At 43.6% G+C, this 18,166-nt stretch overlaps 1 protein-coding gene across 1 annotated transcript in view; it reads left to right on the forward strand.

The window, feature by feature from the left end:
• The window catches only part of SLC7A14 (solute carrier family 7 member 14), a 106,602-nt gene that overhangs the window by 75,905 nt on the left and 12,531 nt on the right, over positions 1-18,166 (forward strand). Inside the window, exons 3-7 of the mRNA XM_032407224.1 lie at positions 285-521; positions 2,193-2,410; positions 10,950-11,096; positions 13,636-13,844; positions 15,934-16,811. Coding sequence (XP_032263115.1) covers positions 285-521; positions 2,193-2,410; positions 10,950-11,096; positions 13,636-13,844; positions 15,934-16,811 — 1,689 coding nt within the window. The remainder of the gene's footprint in view (positions 1-284; positions 522-2,192; positions 2,411-10,949; positions 11,097-13,635; positions 13,845-15,933; positions 16,812-18,166) is intronic.

Consider the following 18,166-nt stretch of genomic DNA (forward strand, 5'->3'; position numbering starts at 1 on the left):
AGACATACACAACAAATAGGAATTTTTCTAAATAAAGAGCAGTTTCCAATAGTTTGTTAGAATCCATTTTGATTGCCTTCGCAGGAATTCAGGTTAAAAGTTTTTCAGAACTGACATTGCAAGACGTTAGAATTCGCCTTGAATTTACGCATATATATAAAATTTCATGTGTTTGTTCTAAGATTGCAGAGATTCCCAGTATTTTGTACCCAAGATGGTTAAACATCTTAGTGAAGAGGCTCCTCTCCTGAAGTCCACCACCCATGTGTGCTTGTCCCATGCAGGTGTCTGCTATGCGGAGTTCGGAGTCCGCGTCCCCAAGACCACGGGGTCAGCCTACACCTACAGCTACGTCACTGTTGGGGAATTTGTGGCGTTTTTCATTGGCTGGAACCTGATCCTGGAGTACCTGATTGGCACTGCAGCTGGTGCCAGTGCTCTGAGCAGCATGTTCGACTCCTTAGCAAACCACACCATCAGCCACTGGATGGTGGACAGCGTGGGAACCCTCAATGGCCTGGGTGAGACTGCCATATCCTCTTACCCCAACAAATAAATGGGCTCCCCTTTCAGGATTCAATTTGACAAAATGTATCAAAAGCCTTAAATATGTCTCGTGTTTTTTTGCAAAGTAGTTCTCCTGTGAATCTATCCTAAAGAAATCATCCTAATTTCCATAAAAGCTTTATATGAAAAAATATTCATCACAGCCTTATTTATAAAAAAAAAAATTAGAAGCAGCCTAAGTATTCTACAGTGGAGCAAATGATTACGTAAATTGTGGAAGCATATTATATAGCTTTAAAGCTTTAAAAGGATGATTGGGAAGACTGTTGTAATAACATGGAATATGTTTTTGATGTAATGTCATGTGACAAAGGATACAAATTGTATATGCATCATGTTTATAACTATATAAAAATAAAACCAATGCAGGAAAAATAACTGTTATGAACTTCTCCAGTGGTTTCATCAGATTTTTTTTAATCTTCATAAATAAGCATGTGTTAATTTTTAAATGACAAAATATACTTTTAAAAGGGACAAAATGGATTCCAGTCTAGCAGAAGTCAAGGAGGGGTAATATAACTGGGTAAATACTAAATAATCAGAACTTCACATAACAAATACCAGGAGCTCCATCCATCGCTTGCTCCTGCTTTCCAGCCTGATGTCTGACTTTACCCTCTCATATTTATGGGAAGCCACACAATAGTTGAGGAAGCTTGGGGGTCTTGCCACAGAACTTCCAAGGACAGCTTCCATGGCTGTGTGCTACTCATGTGACTTTGGTGTCCCTATCTCAGAAGAATTGATAAAAATTGCTGAGCATCCAGATACCATGAGAAGATTAAAAAGTATGAAGACCACATCTCCACAGTATACTGATTTCACAAAGTTTTTAGGACCGAAAAGGCCTCCAAAATCGGGTAGTGCAAACCCTTCACTTTACAGATGAGGTCCAGGGAACTGAGGCATTTGCCCAAGGCCACACAGCTGATCGTGGGCAAAAGTGCAGCTGAAATTCAGGAGCCTGACAGCTGAGGCAGTGCCTTTTCCCCTCTATAGAGGGCAGGAGTCCACTGGCCAACAGAACAGGCCGTAACAGGTGGGGTGTGTTCACTGCTTCTTTTCTCTGCAACCACATACACGTAAATGCAAAGAACACCCTTCTTCCAATAGCTTTCAAAGATACACATTTTAAAACTTTCTAAAAATGAAAAGATTGCTGGAATGGAATGGAAAATTTATGGACTATAAAGTGAACAACAGTGAAGATAAACCAGTTTTCAAATAACATGTTAAACCCATAAATACACCAAGAATGTCTCAGGACAGATCTGACTTCAAGTGTTCTATGCCACGGTTCCATAGGCCGTGTTGTCATTGTCATGTCATGTCGCCCAATTTTGAGTCCAGGATATCAGGTCTTCTTACCTATATACCGAAACCTTCCCATTTGCAAATAGACACTTGTGGACCACAGTGTAGGCACACGTGCACACACATACACACACTTGCACACAAGCTCACATGTGGACACGCATGCCCACACACACTTGCTTCTCCTCCCTCCATGACAAACTGATCACCCTTGCCAGAGCTGAGTGCAAATGCCTGACAGGATGCTAGGAGTTTGCATGGCCCTTTTTTCCCTCTAGACAATATTAACTCATATCTTTGCCCTCTAGGGAAAGGTGAAGAATCATACCCTGACCTTCTGGCTCTAGTGATTGCCATCATCGTCACCATTATTGTTGCGCTGGGGGTAAAGAATTCCGTGGGCTTCAACAACGTCCTCAACGTGCTGAACCTGGCAGTATGGGTGTTCATCATGATCGCAGGCCTCTTCTTCATCAATGGGAAATACTGGGCTGAGGGCCAGTTTTTGCCCCATGGCTGGTCAGGGGTGAGTTCATCTCTAAAGCCTCGTAAGGCTATTGCACATTCTGCCTTCCACCCTGTGGCTAGTCTGAGACATACTTTCAAAAAATGCTACTCTGTCCCATAATCTTCATGGCATCTTTTTCATCACTTCTTATCTGGATTTAATTGGAATGCTCTGAAAAAGAGGTTCTTATATCATTTTTTTTACTTGTTTCACAAACTTTTATTGAGACCCTATTTTATACAAGTAACCATAATAGATTTGATGTTTTGGTCATCTGAAATATGCCTAATCCTATGCGAAGTGCTCTGCATGTAATACTTAAGTGTCCTAATAACCTTGAAAGGAAGATATTTTACATTCTGGTCTTACAGATGAAAAACTCACACTCAGAGAGGTCAGGGGACTCGCTATTAAGTACACACTATAAGTGGCAGAGTCAAGACCCAAAGCCAGGACTGTCTGACTCCAAAACCTGTATTTGAAGAGCGTGGTCCTAGAGAATCTCTCTAGAGTATTTTCAGAAAGACAGATCACCTTAAACAGACAAGGCAGTAAAGGAGTCAGAAGAGAGGGTAGGTAGGTTAAGGGATGAAACCTGGGTATAAAACTAGGGAAACAACAGTTTTTAAATTTAATCCCAATGTTTGACCCAATGTAGAGAGCCCCACTGAGGTCTAGGTGCAGCTGAGAGGGCACAGTGAAGGCTGGCCATAAATCCCATTCTAGTGGCATGGTTCATGGCATCGAAGTCCACCTAGTGTGGTACGGGAGTTGGCCAAAGAGTAGGCTGGACTAAAAGGACATTTTCAGATCTCATCCCCCCAATCTGAGTGGTGAGGTTTACACTAAAAAAAAATCAGATCAGAGGGCAAAGTCTTTATACTGACAAGGAATTCTAAATTATGCCTGGATCCTTTTTCTGGCATGATGAAAAATACCTACTTGATGAATTCATTGGTAAAATTCAACTACCTATTCCTTTCTTGAAAATAGTAGAACATAAATTAGAGAATTTTGAGCTGGAAGAGATCTTAGAAATCACCTGCTTCTACCCCTCACCTAGCAGGTGAAGAAACTGAGGTCAAGGGAGGCACACCTGCCTAGCCCTGGTAGAGAGCAAGTCCGGGACTCCACCAGATTTGCTTTTGTAAAAAGCTCTTGCTTAGACTGGTTTTCCTCCAAGATGTCCAGGGACCAGAAATGTCTCTTGGAGAACACTCAAAATAGCTCCTGTCTATTCTGAGCCGTGCCATACTGTTCAATGCAAAGAAATAAGCAAGAGAGCAATTTAAGCCAAGATTTCTAGTCTTCCACTTATCTGTAAGAATTCCACAGTACCGCAAAGTTCATCCCTCCTCCTTGAAATGCATAAATCCTGAAACTGGTCAAAACCAGAAGAGACAAAGAAACACTGTTGACCCCATTCTGGGTCCCCGAGTCGACATTTTCTTACAATACAAATCGTTCCTTCCCTATCAAATAAAAGAAACAACAAATTACAAGAGTGGCAAAGAAAGAAGTGTTTTTCTGGAACTCAACTGCATTTTCATCCTAGCACACGAAAACGTTCTCACCATTTTTCTCACAGTCTAAGAAATTTTGGGGTCATGGACTCAGTGTTAAGACTTTGGCCAATAGCTAACTTCTGTGCTTTCAGATTTTCTCATTCATCAACTGGGAAAATTAATTGCACCTAATATTTGCCAAAAAGAATAACATCTTGGATGGTTTTTTGGTACACATTGTGTGGTTAGCAATAGTGATACTTAACAGGAGTGAGGAGTTAGAGTTTATCGACTGCCTGTTAGGTGCCTGGCATTGTGCTCTACGAATATTATTTCACTCTTATAACAAAACCTTAAAGCAGGTGCTGCTGTGCCCAACTTAACAGATGGAGAATCCAGGGCTCAGAGAGGCTGGATTCACTTAGCTGGAGTCACTTAGCTGGTCAGTGCCAGGACTGAAATTCCTAGTCGGGTCTATGTGACTCCAAAGCGTTTTCTATTGCATGGTCTACCTTGTGCATGATTGCCCCTTGTTTCTGAGCTTTCTTAAAAAATGTAATAAGATAACTAATCTAACATACTACGTTCTCATTTCCTTTAAGCTTTCACAAAGTCATAAGAGTCTTAGGGCTAGGGGGAGCATTAGGACATGGTCTAGCCTCTTTTCTTACCTTCAGATGGCCCTGTAAACCAGCCCAGCCCAAAGTACATTGTTTACTAAGACATCATAGCAAAACAATTTGAAAACATTTTGTAATTACTCAGTTCATGTCTAATTTTCAAAAATCTAAGAGCTCACCTACATGGCACACATTACAGTCTAGGCCCCATGTAAAGACTGGAAGCAGTTAATCTCTTCTGTGCAAATACCCTTTGCCCATGCTGAAGAAGATAAAGCAATCTTTGAACCTGTCCTTCGGTCTTTGTTCTGGGGTCTTTATTCTCTCTGGGGGTCTCCTCTTCCCACTCAAGGGCCCCATATCCCTTTTCAAGATAGTCAGAAATCCACCCCATGGAGGAAGGAACTAATCAAGCCAGCCTTAGGGGTTCCCATTTATACACCCAAGTTCTCACTAGCTTTTGTAGCAAGAAAAGAAGATCAGAAGTCAGGCATAAAAAAAAGAAAGGAAGGATTCCATTCCTAACTTACCATTTTCTTTGTGACACACTCTTTCATATGCACTTTTCATGTAATCTTCACAACAGGCCTGATCTCTACATCTACATCAAAATATCTTAAATTGAGAAAATTTAAAGTTACAGATCTAGATTGTAATAGAGCTGAAATTCAATCCTAGTCCTGGTTGAGTCAAAGTCCTTATTTACTCCACTACCCCACTGCGACCTGGGTTTGGACATATGGGACCAAATGTCTCTTTTTGCACCTTTGGCCTCACCAACCCAACCTCACTCCAACCCAACCCTATGTCTTGAGTAGGTTTGTCACTGGCCACCAGAAAGCTTTGGCTGGGATTTTGCATTTTTCACTGCAAATTCATTATCCCTGTAGGAAATTCAAATATGTGTTCTAGTGGCTGTGACTAAAAGCATCAGCTGAGCACAAAGGACAGCCCAGTTTGAGGATGGTGCTGATTCATCCTCTTTCCTATCTGCCTGGCCTTGGGTTTCTGCATAGTACATATCCTCCCTAGCAAACTGGCCTGGACCTGTTCTTTCCCAACTTTGTTTTCTGGTCACTTTTCCAGTCCAACAAGACCACTTTGTTTTTGGTTTGGTTTGGTTTGGTTTGGTTTGGTTTGGTTTTTAAGTAAGCTCTATGCCCAACATGGGACTTGAACTCATGACCCCAAGATCAAGAGTTTCATGCTCTACCAACTGAGCCACCCAGGTGCCCCTAGCAAGGCCACTTTGAATATGGATCCTAATTTTTAAGGTCTGACACCCTCTCATGAACATGTCATCCACCAAGTTAATAAACACACTCCCTACTCTCTTACCTGACAATTGTCAACAAAAGTGATTTGCCTGCTTGACAGCTGTATGGTCTTCTCCTTAGGGAAAACCTGACCCCTACCCCTGACAAGGGGCCTAGTTCAGAGTTCTAATCCACTTCAGGTAGGATGGGATGGAGAAGATCATTGTGTAGGAGATGGTTTATAAGGATACCATTACATGACTTGAAACACAATTCTCAAGTACTTTGAAGGGGTTAATAATGAACAATCTGTCCTCTGGCCATGGACCCTTCATAAGCTTACTCTTTCCCTGCTCCAACCACATCGTTCCAAAGAAAATAGCTTAAGGAATGGTTTACTCACTTACAGGTTCTGGGTCAAATGCTTCTTTGGTCTTGAAGAGCTTAAGAACAACAAACATTTTTCTCTAGATCAAGTAACTGCTGGCCTTCAGCTGAACCCCTGCTTCCCTCTACAGTTCCTCGGCCCCTAAACATTGTTGGATGTGTATTCCCTGTATGTTATTTGTTCTTGATGCTATCTTATGGTTTTTCTTTAACCAAATAAGACACTCTACCTGCACAAATAGCTCCCAGGAAAATGGTCCATAACAAGGATTTGTGGGGAATGCTGACTGCCTCCAAACAAAGGGAAAGTTGTTTTTCATCTTCTCCATATTTTAATTCATTTGCTGGAACCTATTAGCACATTCTACTGTCACTGTGGACAGGCTGCTAATAGCTGTGGAGCATGAGGGTGGTAGAAAATGCTATTAAATTTGGAGTTTTGTCTTGTTACCTTGGGAGTGAATTATATAAAGTTGCCTAATTAGCTCCTAGGCATCTGGCAGACTGGCCAAGGCAGAATATAGAGAGCTGCCTCACGAATACCAATAACACATAGGGGGCCAGCTTTTAGGGACTCCACACCCTGAATAGCATGCCACTCATGACCTTGCTTTTGACAACTAAATAAGCTGCAGCCAGCCCTCCAGCAACTGAGGCACGTGCTGCTTCCCCACTAAAGCTCTATAGAGGGATGGGCTGATCTGGATCACCCACATGAGCAGCTACACCAGGATTACTTTGGGAAACCATTTCTGCTTATGTCATCAAATTAAAAAGTCAATTTTAAAAGTTATGATAAAGTACCAATGAACCTAGAGACACACATATACACACACTTCACCCACCGATTTCATTCACCGATGCTCACTCCGAAGTACATACGCATTCTTTCATACATGGAAGGGAATCCTAATCACAAATCCCTGTGGCCAAATCTGAGGTCTGGATAGAGCAAAGTGAAAAGTAGTTTTAGTGGTCATTAGGGTAGAGACACATGCATACACAGGTTCATTTCCTGGCTCTTTTGTGTTCATCAATCAGGTCCCTCATCAATCCTTGCTTGCAAGGAAGAAAAACTCATTCAAACTAACTTAAGTAAAAAGGTGACCTTATTTGCTAATTTTATTATCTTCTCTTCGATAATCTGTTTATTTGATCTATATCTTGTTAGATCAGGATCTGTTTGATCTTGGCAGGTATGCTGGGGTTTTTTTATTTGCCCCCACCCCCCAGATCCATTATCCACTCTCTGTTCTATGCTCCAGAAAGCCCCTCGCTGGTTGCTCCCTGTTGGACTTAGCTAGTGGGCTTCACTGAAATCATTTCATTTAAACCATCTGAGTTAAATTCTGTTTCCTACCTAATGCAGTGGAAACTCTAAATGTCCTACCTTTGATCTGTCCAGTCGTCCTTCAACCATAATGGCTTTCTAGTTCTACATAGCAAATTCGGGTTAACAGACATTCTCTTTGCAAACTTTTTGTCTCTATTCCCAACTTGACCATAGTCAATATTTTGATATCACATAATTATCAGTAATTGCCATCTATTTTTTCAGTTGTTTGGAAAATAGTAGCATTTGGGCCTTACAAATAATACAGACACCTATTAATCTTGTTCAGTTTATTACTACAGTCAAGGTTGTATTTTGGATCTTGCAATGTCCTTTAGACTCCAAGCCCCAGGGGGTTAAGCTCAGAATACTTTTGCTCATGACTGTATCCATATCACAAAGCACAGTGCCTGGCAGAAGGGAGCAGGTAATAAAATATGTGTCTATTTCTAAAAAAAGAAACAAGGAGGAGGAGGAACTTGTTTATGCCTTTGGGTCTCATCTGTTCTAGAAAACTTAAAATAGTAATAAAAAATACCACTGGTAAGAGCTAATATATATTAAGCACCTACTGTAGTCTATGACTGCAGTTCACTATATTATCTCATTTAATCCTTGTAACCACACTATGAATTAAATATTATTTTCATCTCCATTTAAGAAAATGAGGTTCCAAGAGGTTAGGAACTTGTTCTAGGTCACCAAGCCTGTATGTGACAGAACCACCCTAAGTTTTACAGTCTACAGAATCTGCTCTCCCAACCAAATCCAATGCTTGCCCCTCTTACCCCCGCCCTATGTATGGCTTTGCCATTCCCTCTGGAGCTCACAGTATACTTCTCCTCCAACTGCTTCATGGTCAGTACGTCAAAATTGTGGAAGGTGTCTTCCATGTCTTCTGCTGAGTCTTCTTTTCTTCAAGTTACACATCCCTGGTCCCCAGTGATTCCTCACACAGCGTGACTTACAGACCTCTCATCTTGTTCTAGTGTAGATGTGCCCCAAAGTTCTTATTTAAGACACTTCCACCCCTTCCCCCTTCCTCAGCAGTGAGGGTTGGCTACATCTATGAACTTTCCATCCAGAACTCACCACACCAAATAGGCATAACACTGTCTTCCTGGAACACCCTAACTGGGAGTGATACATCATCAGACTGATTGTCGTAACAGATCCGTATGATTCACAGGAGTTGTGTGTGTATGCATGTGTGTGTATGTGTAAGGGAAGAAGGATGTTATAGGAAGAGAAAGCAGAACCTGTTTTCTGGAAGCTGTCTTAAAGCAAGGCTTTCCTTGATGGGGGAAGTTTAGGGAGTCTGCAATCCCAGCATCTATTCACCCTTAAAGACCAAAAACATGTTCTAGACAACTGAAAACAAGCACGTTTCCAAACCTGTAAACCTCCATGCACAATGAAGTGAGATCTGTTTTCTCTCCTTGACTGGAGGCCCAAACATTTTCCATTCCCTGAAATGAAAGGACTTCACTGAAGTGAAATTGGGAGTTAACGCCCCTCCCAGAAAGTAGCCCTCCGACAACTGCTTATTTGAGAAGTTCTTTCTCCCTGAGTTATTAGAATAGACCAGGAGTTCTTCTATTGTTTTGTGCTATGTGCTCCTTGGCAGTCTGGTGAAGACTCTGAAGCCCTTCTAAGAATCGTGTTTATAAATGAATAACCTAATTACATAGGAATTCAAAAGAAATCAAATATATTAAAATATAGTTATAAAATATTTTTAAATTGTGATATAATAACAATGTGTTTCTTTAATAGTGTTTTAAATATTGATATCTATGTCTAATAACTATCGTAATTTGGAAGTAGCAACAAGCACAAGCGATATTTCAACAACTCTGCAACAATCTATTATGGAAAAAATATCTGATCGCTATTGGTGACAAAGTCACAGGCACTGTTCATTACTTGCATTCGTTATTAAAAGAAATGCTAATGTTCAGTCAGAGGTTAGGAAAGATAAAGATGTAATCTCTTCCCAGCAAAATCCATAGACCCCCTGAGTTAAATGGACCCCAGGATGAGCTCCCCTAGGGAACTGAAACTTTAGAATCTTAATGGGAGAGACTGTAGAAATGACCAAGTCATCTTACAAGTGAGCAAAACTTGATTTGAGGTGTGAGAGCTTCAGTTTTTAATGTACCTCATACATTCCAGTACTTAGTATTTTGTCTTTTACTTATTGAGAAACTAGTGGGAAAGTTTAGGAGTGAAAATTTGAGCACAGGTTATCTGCTTGGTACATGTATTGAATTTCATCATTTATAAACTGTATGTGGAGAAAAGAGGAAAAATGGTCCATTCTACAATGAAGCTCATTCCTGGACCCCTGGCTAGAGCTTGCATACTGCCAAGGCCCCTCACCCTCTACACACAAGTCTAGAAAAAGTTCTCTCACCCTCTCCTAAAAGGACATTCCCCAAGCATTCGAAGAGGCACGCTTTTTACTTTCAGCTGACACTGAGAATGCTAAGGTGGGGAAACTTTAGTTGATTCTTTGGAAGAAAGTAACGCACTCCTCAAGGGAAGATTCTCACTGACATCTTGACTTATGTCCCAACCACTCTTGGAGCCATACAAGCTCCTGTCCAACAGACATCCAGCAGATGTCACTGGATACCACCTCCACAGCCCTACACCGCCTTGTACCACACATCTTCTCCTGCCTTATAGCCCAACGAGGTCACTCAAGCCTCCAAAGGAGCAGAAAAATCCACTGTCTCTACCTGTCTTCCCATGAAAGACAATAGGATAATAGACAACTGAAAACAAGCATGTTTCCAAACCTGTGAACCTGCATTCCCTGAAATGAAGGACTTCACTGATGTGAAATTGGGAGTTCTGAAGATCTGAACATCTTTTATATCGTTTCAGATCTAGAAGTTACCACAGAGATGATCTATTAGGGGTACTAATGGTAATTTGGGCAGGACAACTTTTTGTGCAGAAGTATTTGAGCCCTGTACACTAAATGCTGAAAGCGTATGCCCCATGTCTCCGTGACCATCACAAGTAGCTCCTCAGATTTCCAAACAACCCCTAAGGGAGGTCAGACAGCCCCTGGTTGTGGATGAGAACCATTGAATGAAAATGAAGCACAGAAATGTTAATGAGTTCCCCCAAGACATAGAGATAGCCAACTTATTGATTTGCTTATAACCCCACTTATTTCCAAAAATGATTTGAATGTGTTGAACAACCCAGTTTTCATTTGGCCGAAATTCTCCTTACCTCCATTTTACACATGTGGGAATTGCCCAGGGTCACACAGCTAGAAAGTACTGGAGATCAGAACCAAACATTGAGCACAAGTTCCGCCATGTTCCTCCCTCTGCTGCTCAGGAATGTCGCCAGGCACTGGGCAGTTGTGGGTACCACATGTTAGGCCCTGGTGCTGCTCGGACACTCTGAGTCTGAGAAATGCCATTGTCCCACCAGGTGCTGCAAGGAGCAGCCACGTGTTTCTATGCTTTCATTGGCTTTGACATCATTGCCACCACTGGAGAGGAAGCCAAGAATCCAAACACGTCCATCCCTTATGCTATCACCGCCTCCCTGGTCATCTGCCTGACAGCATATGTATCTGTAAGTACTACATCCTTTCAGGACCGTCCTGATGGTCTTTTGGTATTTGGCCATAAAATGTAGCTCCAGTACTGGGTTACCTTCTGTCAGGAAGTGGTCCCTTCCTTGTGCTATCCTGGTGTCTGTATGCATGTGTCCATGCACCCTCTATCCCACCCACCCACGACAAGAAGAAAATCAGGACTTCAAAGTGGAGATGGGAGCACCCCTCACTTCCTTCAGCCTTGGCCTCCGAGTCTCCATCCCCGTTCCTCCCCACACACAGACTCTGGGTGTCCACTGCTGCCCAGGGGATGGTGTACAGGGAGTGGGCTGCTGTCCAAGGAGCTCAGATCATAGGCTGGCAGTAACGGGTGGGTGTGCAAGCAGAGGCATTGTGGACCTCTGTGCACCCTCCTCAATGCTCTTCTGTCTTCTGGGAGCTTCCCGGCAGCGAGAGGCAAGGCTCTCCCAGAGTGGGGAAAGAGAGTACATCATCCTCTAGAGACACTCTTCCCCTTAAATCTCGGGGGAAATTTCTTTCTGTTGTTGCTCCCTCTTTTTATACCAGTCCAAGCATCTTTTTAAGGTTTTCCTACTAAAGGGAATCCTCAGAAGGAAACCTTCAGGCTTGTCTTCTCAGGATCACCTCCCTGAGATGATCTTCACACTTACGATGTGTCATTTCTCAGGTCCCATCCCAGAATTTCTATCACAGAAATAGTTCACTCACAGCCAACATGCCCCCCCGCCGCCACAGCCCCAACCCAGCCCCTGGCAATGGAGAGAACCAGGTAACAAGCCAGTAGGTATGTCGTTACACAAATGCCCCAGGCCCTGAGAGTCCCACTCACTTCAGTTACCACAAATAGGAAAGAGCCAGCAGCTGGAGACATGCCCTATCAGCCCTGCCACCCTGGCTGCATAGCATAGAAAAAGAACCTCCTTCCCAAAAACTAAAACAAAACAAAAACATATTTAGCAACTAAGGAAGCCAGATCAGTGGCTGGCTTGATCATTAAGGCAAGCTGCAAAATAAGAGTGTCCTGGACACCAAAGGGAAACACAAAAGCAGCCTTGGATGTGGTTTATAGGAATTCAGCTGCTCCTCGAAATTGTTTTAGAAGTAGGTCAATTATCACCTTCCCCTATGCACACAAAGGCAAGCGGTTTCATCTTATCCATACCCTGGTTATCCCTGCAGACAGGGTGTTCAGGGAGTAGGGGTGGTGTCAGGGGAGCAGGAGAGACACCCTGCTCTGCATTTCCCCTCTATTCCTCCCTCACATACCTCCCCCTCCTTCAGGGGCCAACCCCTGCAGCACACACAGTAAAGTTAATAATCACAATTCCTTCCTTAGAACAGCGCTTTATAGACTGCAGAGTACTTCTATGCATCTATCAACTTTTTGCCCATCCTGACCTAACTTGAGCAGTAGACTCAATGCAAATTGCTGTAGGAATCAATCCCATTCTCCTCCAGCCCACCCCCAAAGGGGATGTTGCAAGTGGTGAAGTTGCTGGGAAACATTCTCTTCTAGAACACATGACCCTTACCCATGCCTCCGGGGTTGTTTGGCGTTGTGCTGGTCAGCAGGCTGCCATTCCATGATCAGAAGAGCCAAATTGCTGGCCTGTGGTGGTCCATCCTCCTGTCCTCCCTAGCAGCCCATGGCTTCGCAGGAGGACTTTGGCTCCTGACGAATATGTGAAGGAGTGGTCTAGAAGTGCACCACCCTCTCCCTTTCCGGCTCTGAACTCCCTTCCTGATGCCAGCATTGGCCTCTGCAGGCCAGGGGAAGCCTGGCCTTATGACCAGTGGCTTCATTGCCCAGGGCCATGAGGAAGGGATGCTATGGCAGATTTATGACATACGAAGGAAGGTAGGTCCTGGGAGCCACGAGATTCCTGGCTAAGCAAAGCCACAATAGCCTTACAACCCCAGAGTAGAACTGGGTTCCATCCTGATGCCATAATTTGTTTGTTGGTCTGCCTGGCTCCTGGCACTGAGCTACAGAGACGAAATGGAAATATGAGTCCTTACTTGGGTCCCATCTGTTAACTGCTCTGATCACTTATCTTCAGAGTTTCTATCTCTGGTCTTCAGGGTGAAAGGGAACATATAGTTAAGAGTGTATAAGACCCTGAAAGTATAAAAGAAATGAGAGTCTGGCTCATGTGGGCAGGGTGCCCATGGTCACTGCTAGGCCCTGGCTCCAGTGTCTTTGGCTGTCATTCCTTCTACCTGATAGTATCTGCCTTTCATTGAACTGTCAATGTAGTTCTGCTGTTGTTGTGCTTAAATACCTGCATACTTATTCCTCAGCTATGAAAGGGCCAGAGAGAGATATTTAGGATCATCTGGCCAAGTCCACTAAATTCTAACAAGAAGAGAAAATACTGAGACCAAGAGCTCTGGAGCCCAAATGAGAGGTCTAAATTAAGGGCACATGCCAGGAAGTGGCAATTCAACATCCAGGCTTCTTTGCTCTGCTGTGGGACATCCGTCCATGCTGACCGTCCTCTCTACCTCCAGCCATGTTTTCTCTTGTTTTAACAGGTGAGCATGATCTTAACTCTGATGGTGCCATACAGTGCCATTGACACGGAATCCCCGCTCATGGAGATGTTTGTGGCTCATGGGTTCTACGCTGCAAAATTCATAGTGGCCATTGGGTCGGTTGCAGGACTGACGGTCAGCTTGCTGGGCTCCCTCTTCCCAATGCCAAGGGTCATTTATGCCATGGCTGGTGATGGGCTCCTTTTCAGGTAAGGGCTATGCTCCATGAAATGTATTCTATTCTGCCGTGCCTGCCCAGGGAGAATGTCAGCCTGACTATAATTTTGATGTGAGTGTATGTCACATAGACGATGGAACTTGTCATATATCCTGACAAAGAGTTTGAGTGAAAGTAATATAAGCCCTGAAATAGTCCCTCAGTTTGACTCTAGGTCCCCCAATCTAGCACAAACTGATATGTTCCCCTAACTGCCCCCACCCATCCTGTTCGGCACTGTGTGTTCCTTTCTAAAGATTGTGGGTGTCCAACTGTCATGCTGGGTGGCTTCCAGAAGCAAGGACCCATCCCAGGAACATCTTAGGCCTGCCCTCACGTTGAGGCCTGGTACTGCCCATCTCTCCACAGTCCCTCTGAAGCTGAAAACATTCAAAGCTACTATTGCAGGGAGGATAAGACCATCTGAACAGAGCCTAATAACAGTAGCAACAATGGCTACCATTTATTGAACATTTGTGTATCCTGGGTGCTTTGTATACAGTATCCCAGTTAGTTGTCACAATAACCCTGTTCTGCAGATGAATACAGTAGATGAGTATACTCAGGTGAAAAAACTTGCCCCAATCCCCCAGCTGCTAAGTGGGGGGCCAGGATTTGTACTCATGACTGTCTGACTCCAAAGACCAGATTTTTAACCACACCAATGTATGGACTTTGAGCCCCCTACATTGGCCATAAAGTGGTCAATCTGCCTATGGGCACAAAGGGAACGTGGCCCACCTCTTGGTTCCCAGTGCCCACCATATGAGGGCCTTGCAGCAAAGGCATTCTTCAAGTTCACAAAGCAAGGAGTAAAGCATAGAGCCCAAGGAGCTCTCAGGGGTACGGAGGGATCCCCTCAGGGACTTTCTCTCTGCCATGAGCTGTCATCTTCTGCTTCATTTCCTCCGCATAACCTCAAAGTCATCACCAGGTCAGAGCTGCCATGTTTGGGAGCTAGACAGTTGGAGAAGAGGCTGATTATCATGGAGATGAGACACTTCACACATCCAAAAGATTTTTCTGCTGTCAAAGAAAACTAAGAGGAAAAAAACCCAAGCACAGCTGATAGTCATGTGTAAAACACAAAAATAAGGGAAGGGGACCTAGGTGGCTCAGTCAGTTAAATGGCTGACTCTCAATTTCAGCTCAGGTCATGATCTCAGGGTCGTGGGATTGAGCCCCACATCAGGCTCTGGGCATGGAATTTGCTTAAGATTCTCCCTCTCTCCCTCTCCTGCTGCCCCTGCCCCCACCTCCGCATATGCTCTCTCTTTCTCTCTCTCTAAAAAAAAAAGAAAGAAAGAAAAAAAAAAGAAGGAAGAAATGGAAGAGCGGGAAAGAGGGAGGATTAGGAGGAGAGTGAGGTGGAGAGCAGGAACCTATTTAAGGTCCACAGGAACTGCTGAAGAAGCACCTGTCATTCATTCACCTTTGTTGGTCTTCTCCAGTTGGTAATTGGCCGGACTTAGCCTGCATCTATGAACACATGTTCTGAATTATTGTGCTATTTTGCCAACTAAACCCCTGCACTTCCATTGTAGAGCAGTGTTTCTCAAGTTTTGGCATAAATCAGAATCCTCTGGAGTTTTTCTGAAGTATAATTTGCTAGGGTCCATGCCCAGAGATTCTGACATAGTAAGTCTCTGGTGAAACCTGAAAATATGTATTTCTAATAAGCTCCAAGGTGATACTGATGCTGCTGATCCATGGATTGACCACACTTTGGGTAACACAGGTATATACGCAAGTATATGAATTCTCCACCCATCACTTCTTCCCAGCAAAGCTTGCAATTCAATTCAGGTTTCTGACATACTTCCCAAATCCAATCAACCCTTCACATCACATAATGAAGTAGGAACTTTAATAAAGAAGTCTGCCTCAAAACCAAGGCATTAAAGTAAATTCTTTTTAAATTATATTCCAGAAACCAAATCCTGCGGTAGGAATAGCAGCTGTATTGAAAGCAGTGAATCCAGCAGTAAATTGGAGGAGCGGGACAAAGAGGAGTTAAACCATGTTAGAGTCAGTCACCATCTGTAGCTCACTGCTAAGCTTCTGCTTGCCCCTCCCTCCAGGTTCCTGGCTCATGTGAGCTCCTACACAGAGACACCAGTGGTGGCCTGCATTGTGTCGGGGTTCCTGGCAGCTCTCCTCTCGCTATTAGTCAGCCTGAGAGACCTAATAGAGATGATGTCCATCGGCACACTCCTTGCCTACACCTTGGTTTCTGTCTGCGTCTTGCTCCTTCGATACCAACCGGAGAGTGACATTGATGGTTTTGTCAAGTTCTTGTCCCAGGAGCACACAAAGAAGAAGGAGGGCATCCTGGCTGACTGTGAGAAGGAAGTTTGTTCTCCTGTGAGTGAAGGGGAAGAGTTTTCTGGCCCAGCCACCAACACATGTGGCGCCAAAAACCTACCATCTCTGGGAGACAACGAGATGCTTATAGGCAAATCAGACAAGTCAACCTACAACGTGAACCATCCCAACTATGGCACTGTGGACATGACCACAGGCATAGAAGCCGATGAATCTGAAAACATTTATCTCATCAAGTTAAAGAAGCTGATTGGGCCCCGTTACTACACCATGAGGATCCGGCTGGGCCTTCCAGGCAAAATGGACCGGCCCACAGCAGCTACAGGGCACACGGTGACCATCTGCGTGCTCCTGCTCTTCATCCTCATGTTCATCTTCTGCTCCTTCATCATCTTTGGTTCCGACTACATCTCAGAGCAGAGCTGGTGGGCCATCCTTCTGGTTGTTCTGATGGTGCTGCTGATCAGCGCCCTGGTGTTCGTGATCCTGCAGCAGCCAGAGAACCCCAAAAAGCTGCCCTATATGGCCCCCTGCCTCCCCTTCGTGCCTGCCTTTGCCATGCTGGTGAACATTTATCTCATGCTAAAGCTCTCCACCATCACATGGATCCGGTTTGCAGTCTGGTGCTTTGTGGGTAAGCAACTTCCTTTGGAGCCTTGAGAGTTCCCTCTCAAGGCCTTGAACAGGCTTATCCCAAAATTACCTCCTAGCTGGACTAGGCATCTCCATTGCAAGAGGAATCTAGCTGGTTTTATGGACCCTTGCTTTCTGCATTAGAGTCCATAAAGCCAGTTGTGCCCTTTTTGCCTGTTATGGTCTTGGTCGTTGGTTCTGAAGAATGATGCTGATCAATCCATCACTTCATTGAATACTATTACTGGACATTCTTTTTATGGATAATTAATTCCATGAAAAATCCACTTCAAATGAATCCACATAATAAAGGGACAAAAATAGCACAGTAAAAGTGAGAGTGGAAAAGTTCAACTGGAATTCTATCTTAGAAACTAAAAATTATGAAACTAAAAGTTACGGAAAAAAGGATTTTTCTTACATTTGACAAAATTAAATTAAAATACCAATCATGCCCTAATTTTTTTAATCAGCAAAGTATAAATTAAGTGTGGGTTTTTTGGCATAATTTTTCTGACTAAATTATACCATTTAATATCCCCACTTCATATTGACTTTTATAAATATTAAAGACTTTTTCATTTTTTCCCAAGATTCTTTCTTCATCCTTCGATATTCCAATCATTCTCTTGGGAAGCACCCATCACGCCATCATTCTTACTGATTTCCTTTTCTTCTGTTGATAACTGAAATAACTCTGCCAGCTCCTCAACTGTCCACAGCTTTGGGTGTAAATCAGAGATGCTCTCTCTAAGTTCACGTTCATTGCCTTCAAAAAGTCTTGCACCTTTCCCAAGATTTTTAATTTTCCTTTGTGATTGATTTGTATTATTATATGTTTCTCACACCCAACAAGCACTGATGTTCATGAGATGGCTGGGGATTGGTGCTCATGATCACTTGAGAGGGAGGTTTAAGTGAAGCCTAATTTTAAAGTTCTTCAGTCACTATCTTGATGGTCCCTATACAAATTGGTAGCCCCGAAGTCCCATCCACTCCTTGAGGTCAGGAATATGGGCATTCAACACAGCATCCTCTGTGCCTGGAACATAACTCGTGCTTAATAAACACTTCTCTCTGACTACTGTTCAGATGAGAAAAAAGGAGTAGCTGGAAAGGAGCATGAGGAGGTGGAATTTAAATTGTAAGCCTATAAGATAAGATTTACATAGAGGGAAGTAGGGGAAAAACAGTGCTCAAGGGCGCGTGGGTGGCTCAGTCAGTTAAGCGTCTGCCTTCGGCTCAGATCATGATCCCAGGGTCCTGGGATGGGACCCCACATGGGGCGCCCTGCTCTGTAGGGAGTCTGTTTCTCCCTCTGCCTCTCTCTCTCTCTCTCATGAATAAATAAATAAA

The sequence above is a fragment of the Phoca vitulina genome, unplaced genomic scaffold (genome assembly GCF_004348235.1).
Source record: "Phoca vitulina isolate PV1807 unplaced genomic scaffold, GSC_HSeal_1.0 scaffold8, whole genome shotgun sequence".
NCBI lineage: Eukaryota > Metazoa > Chordata > Mammalia > Carnivora > Phocidae > Phoca > Phoca vitulina.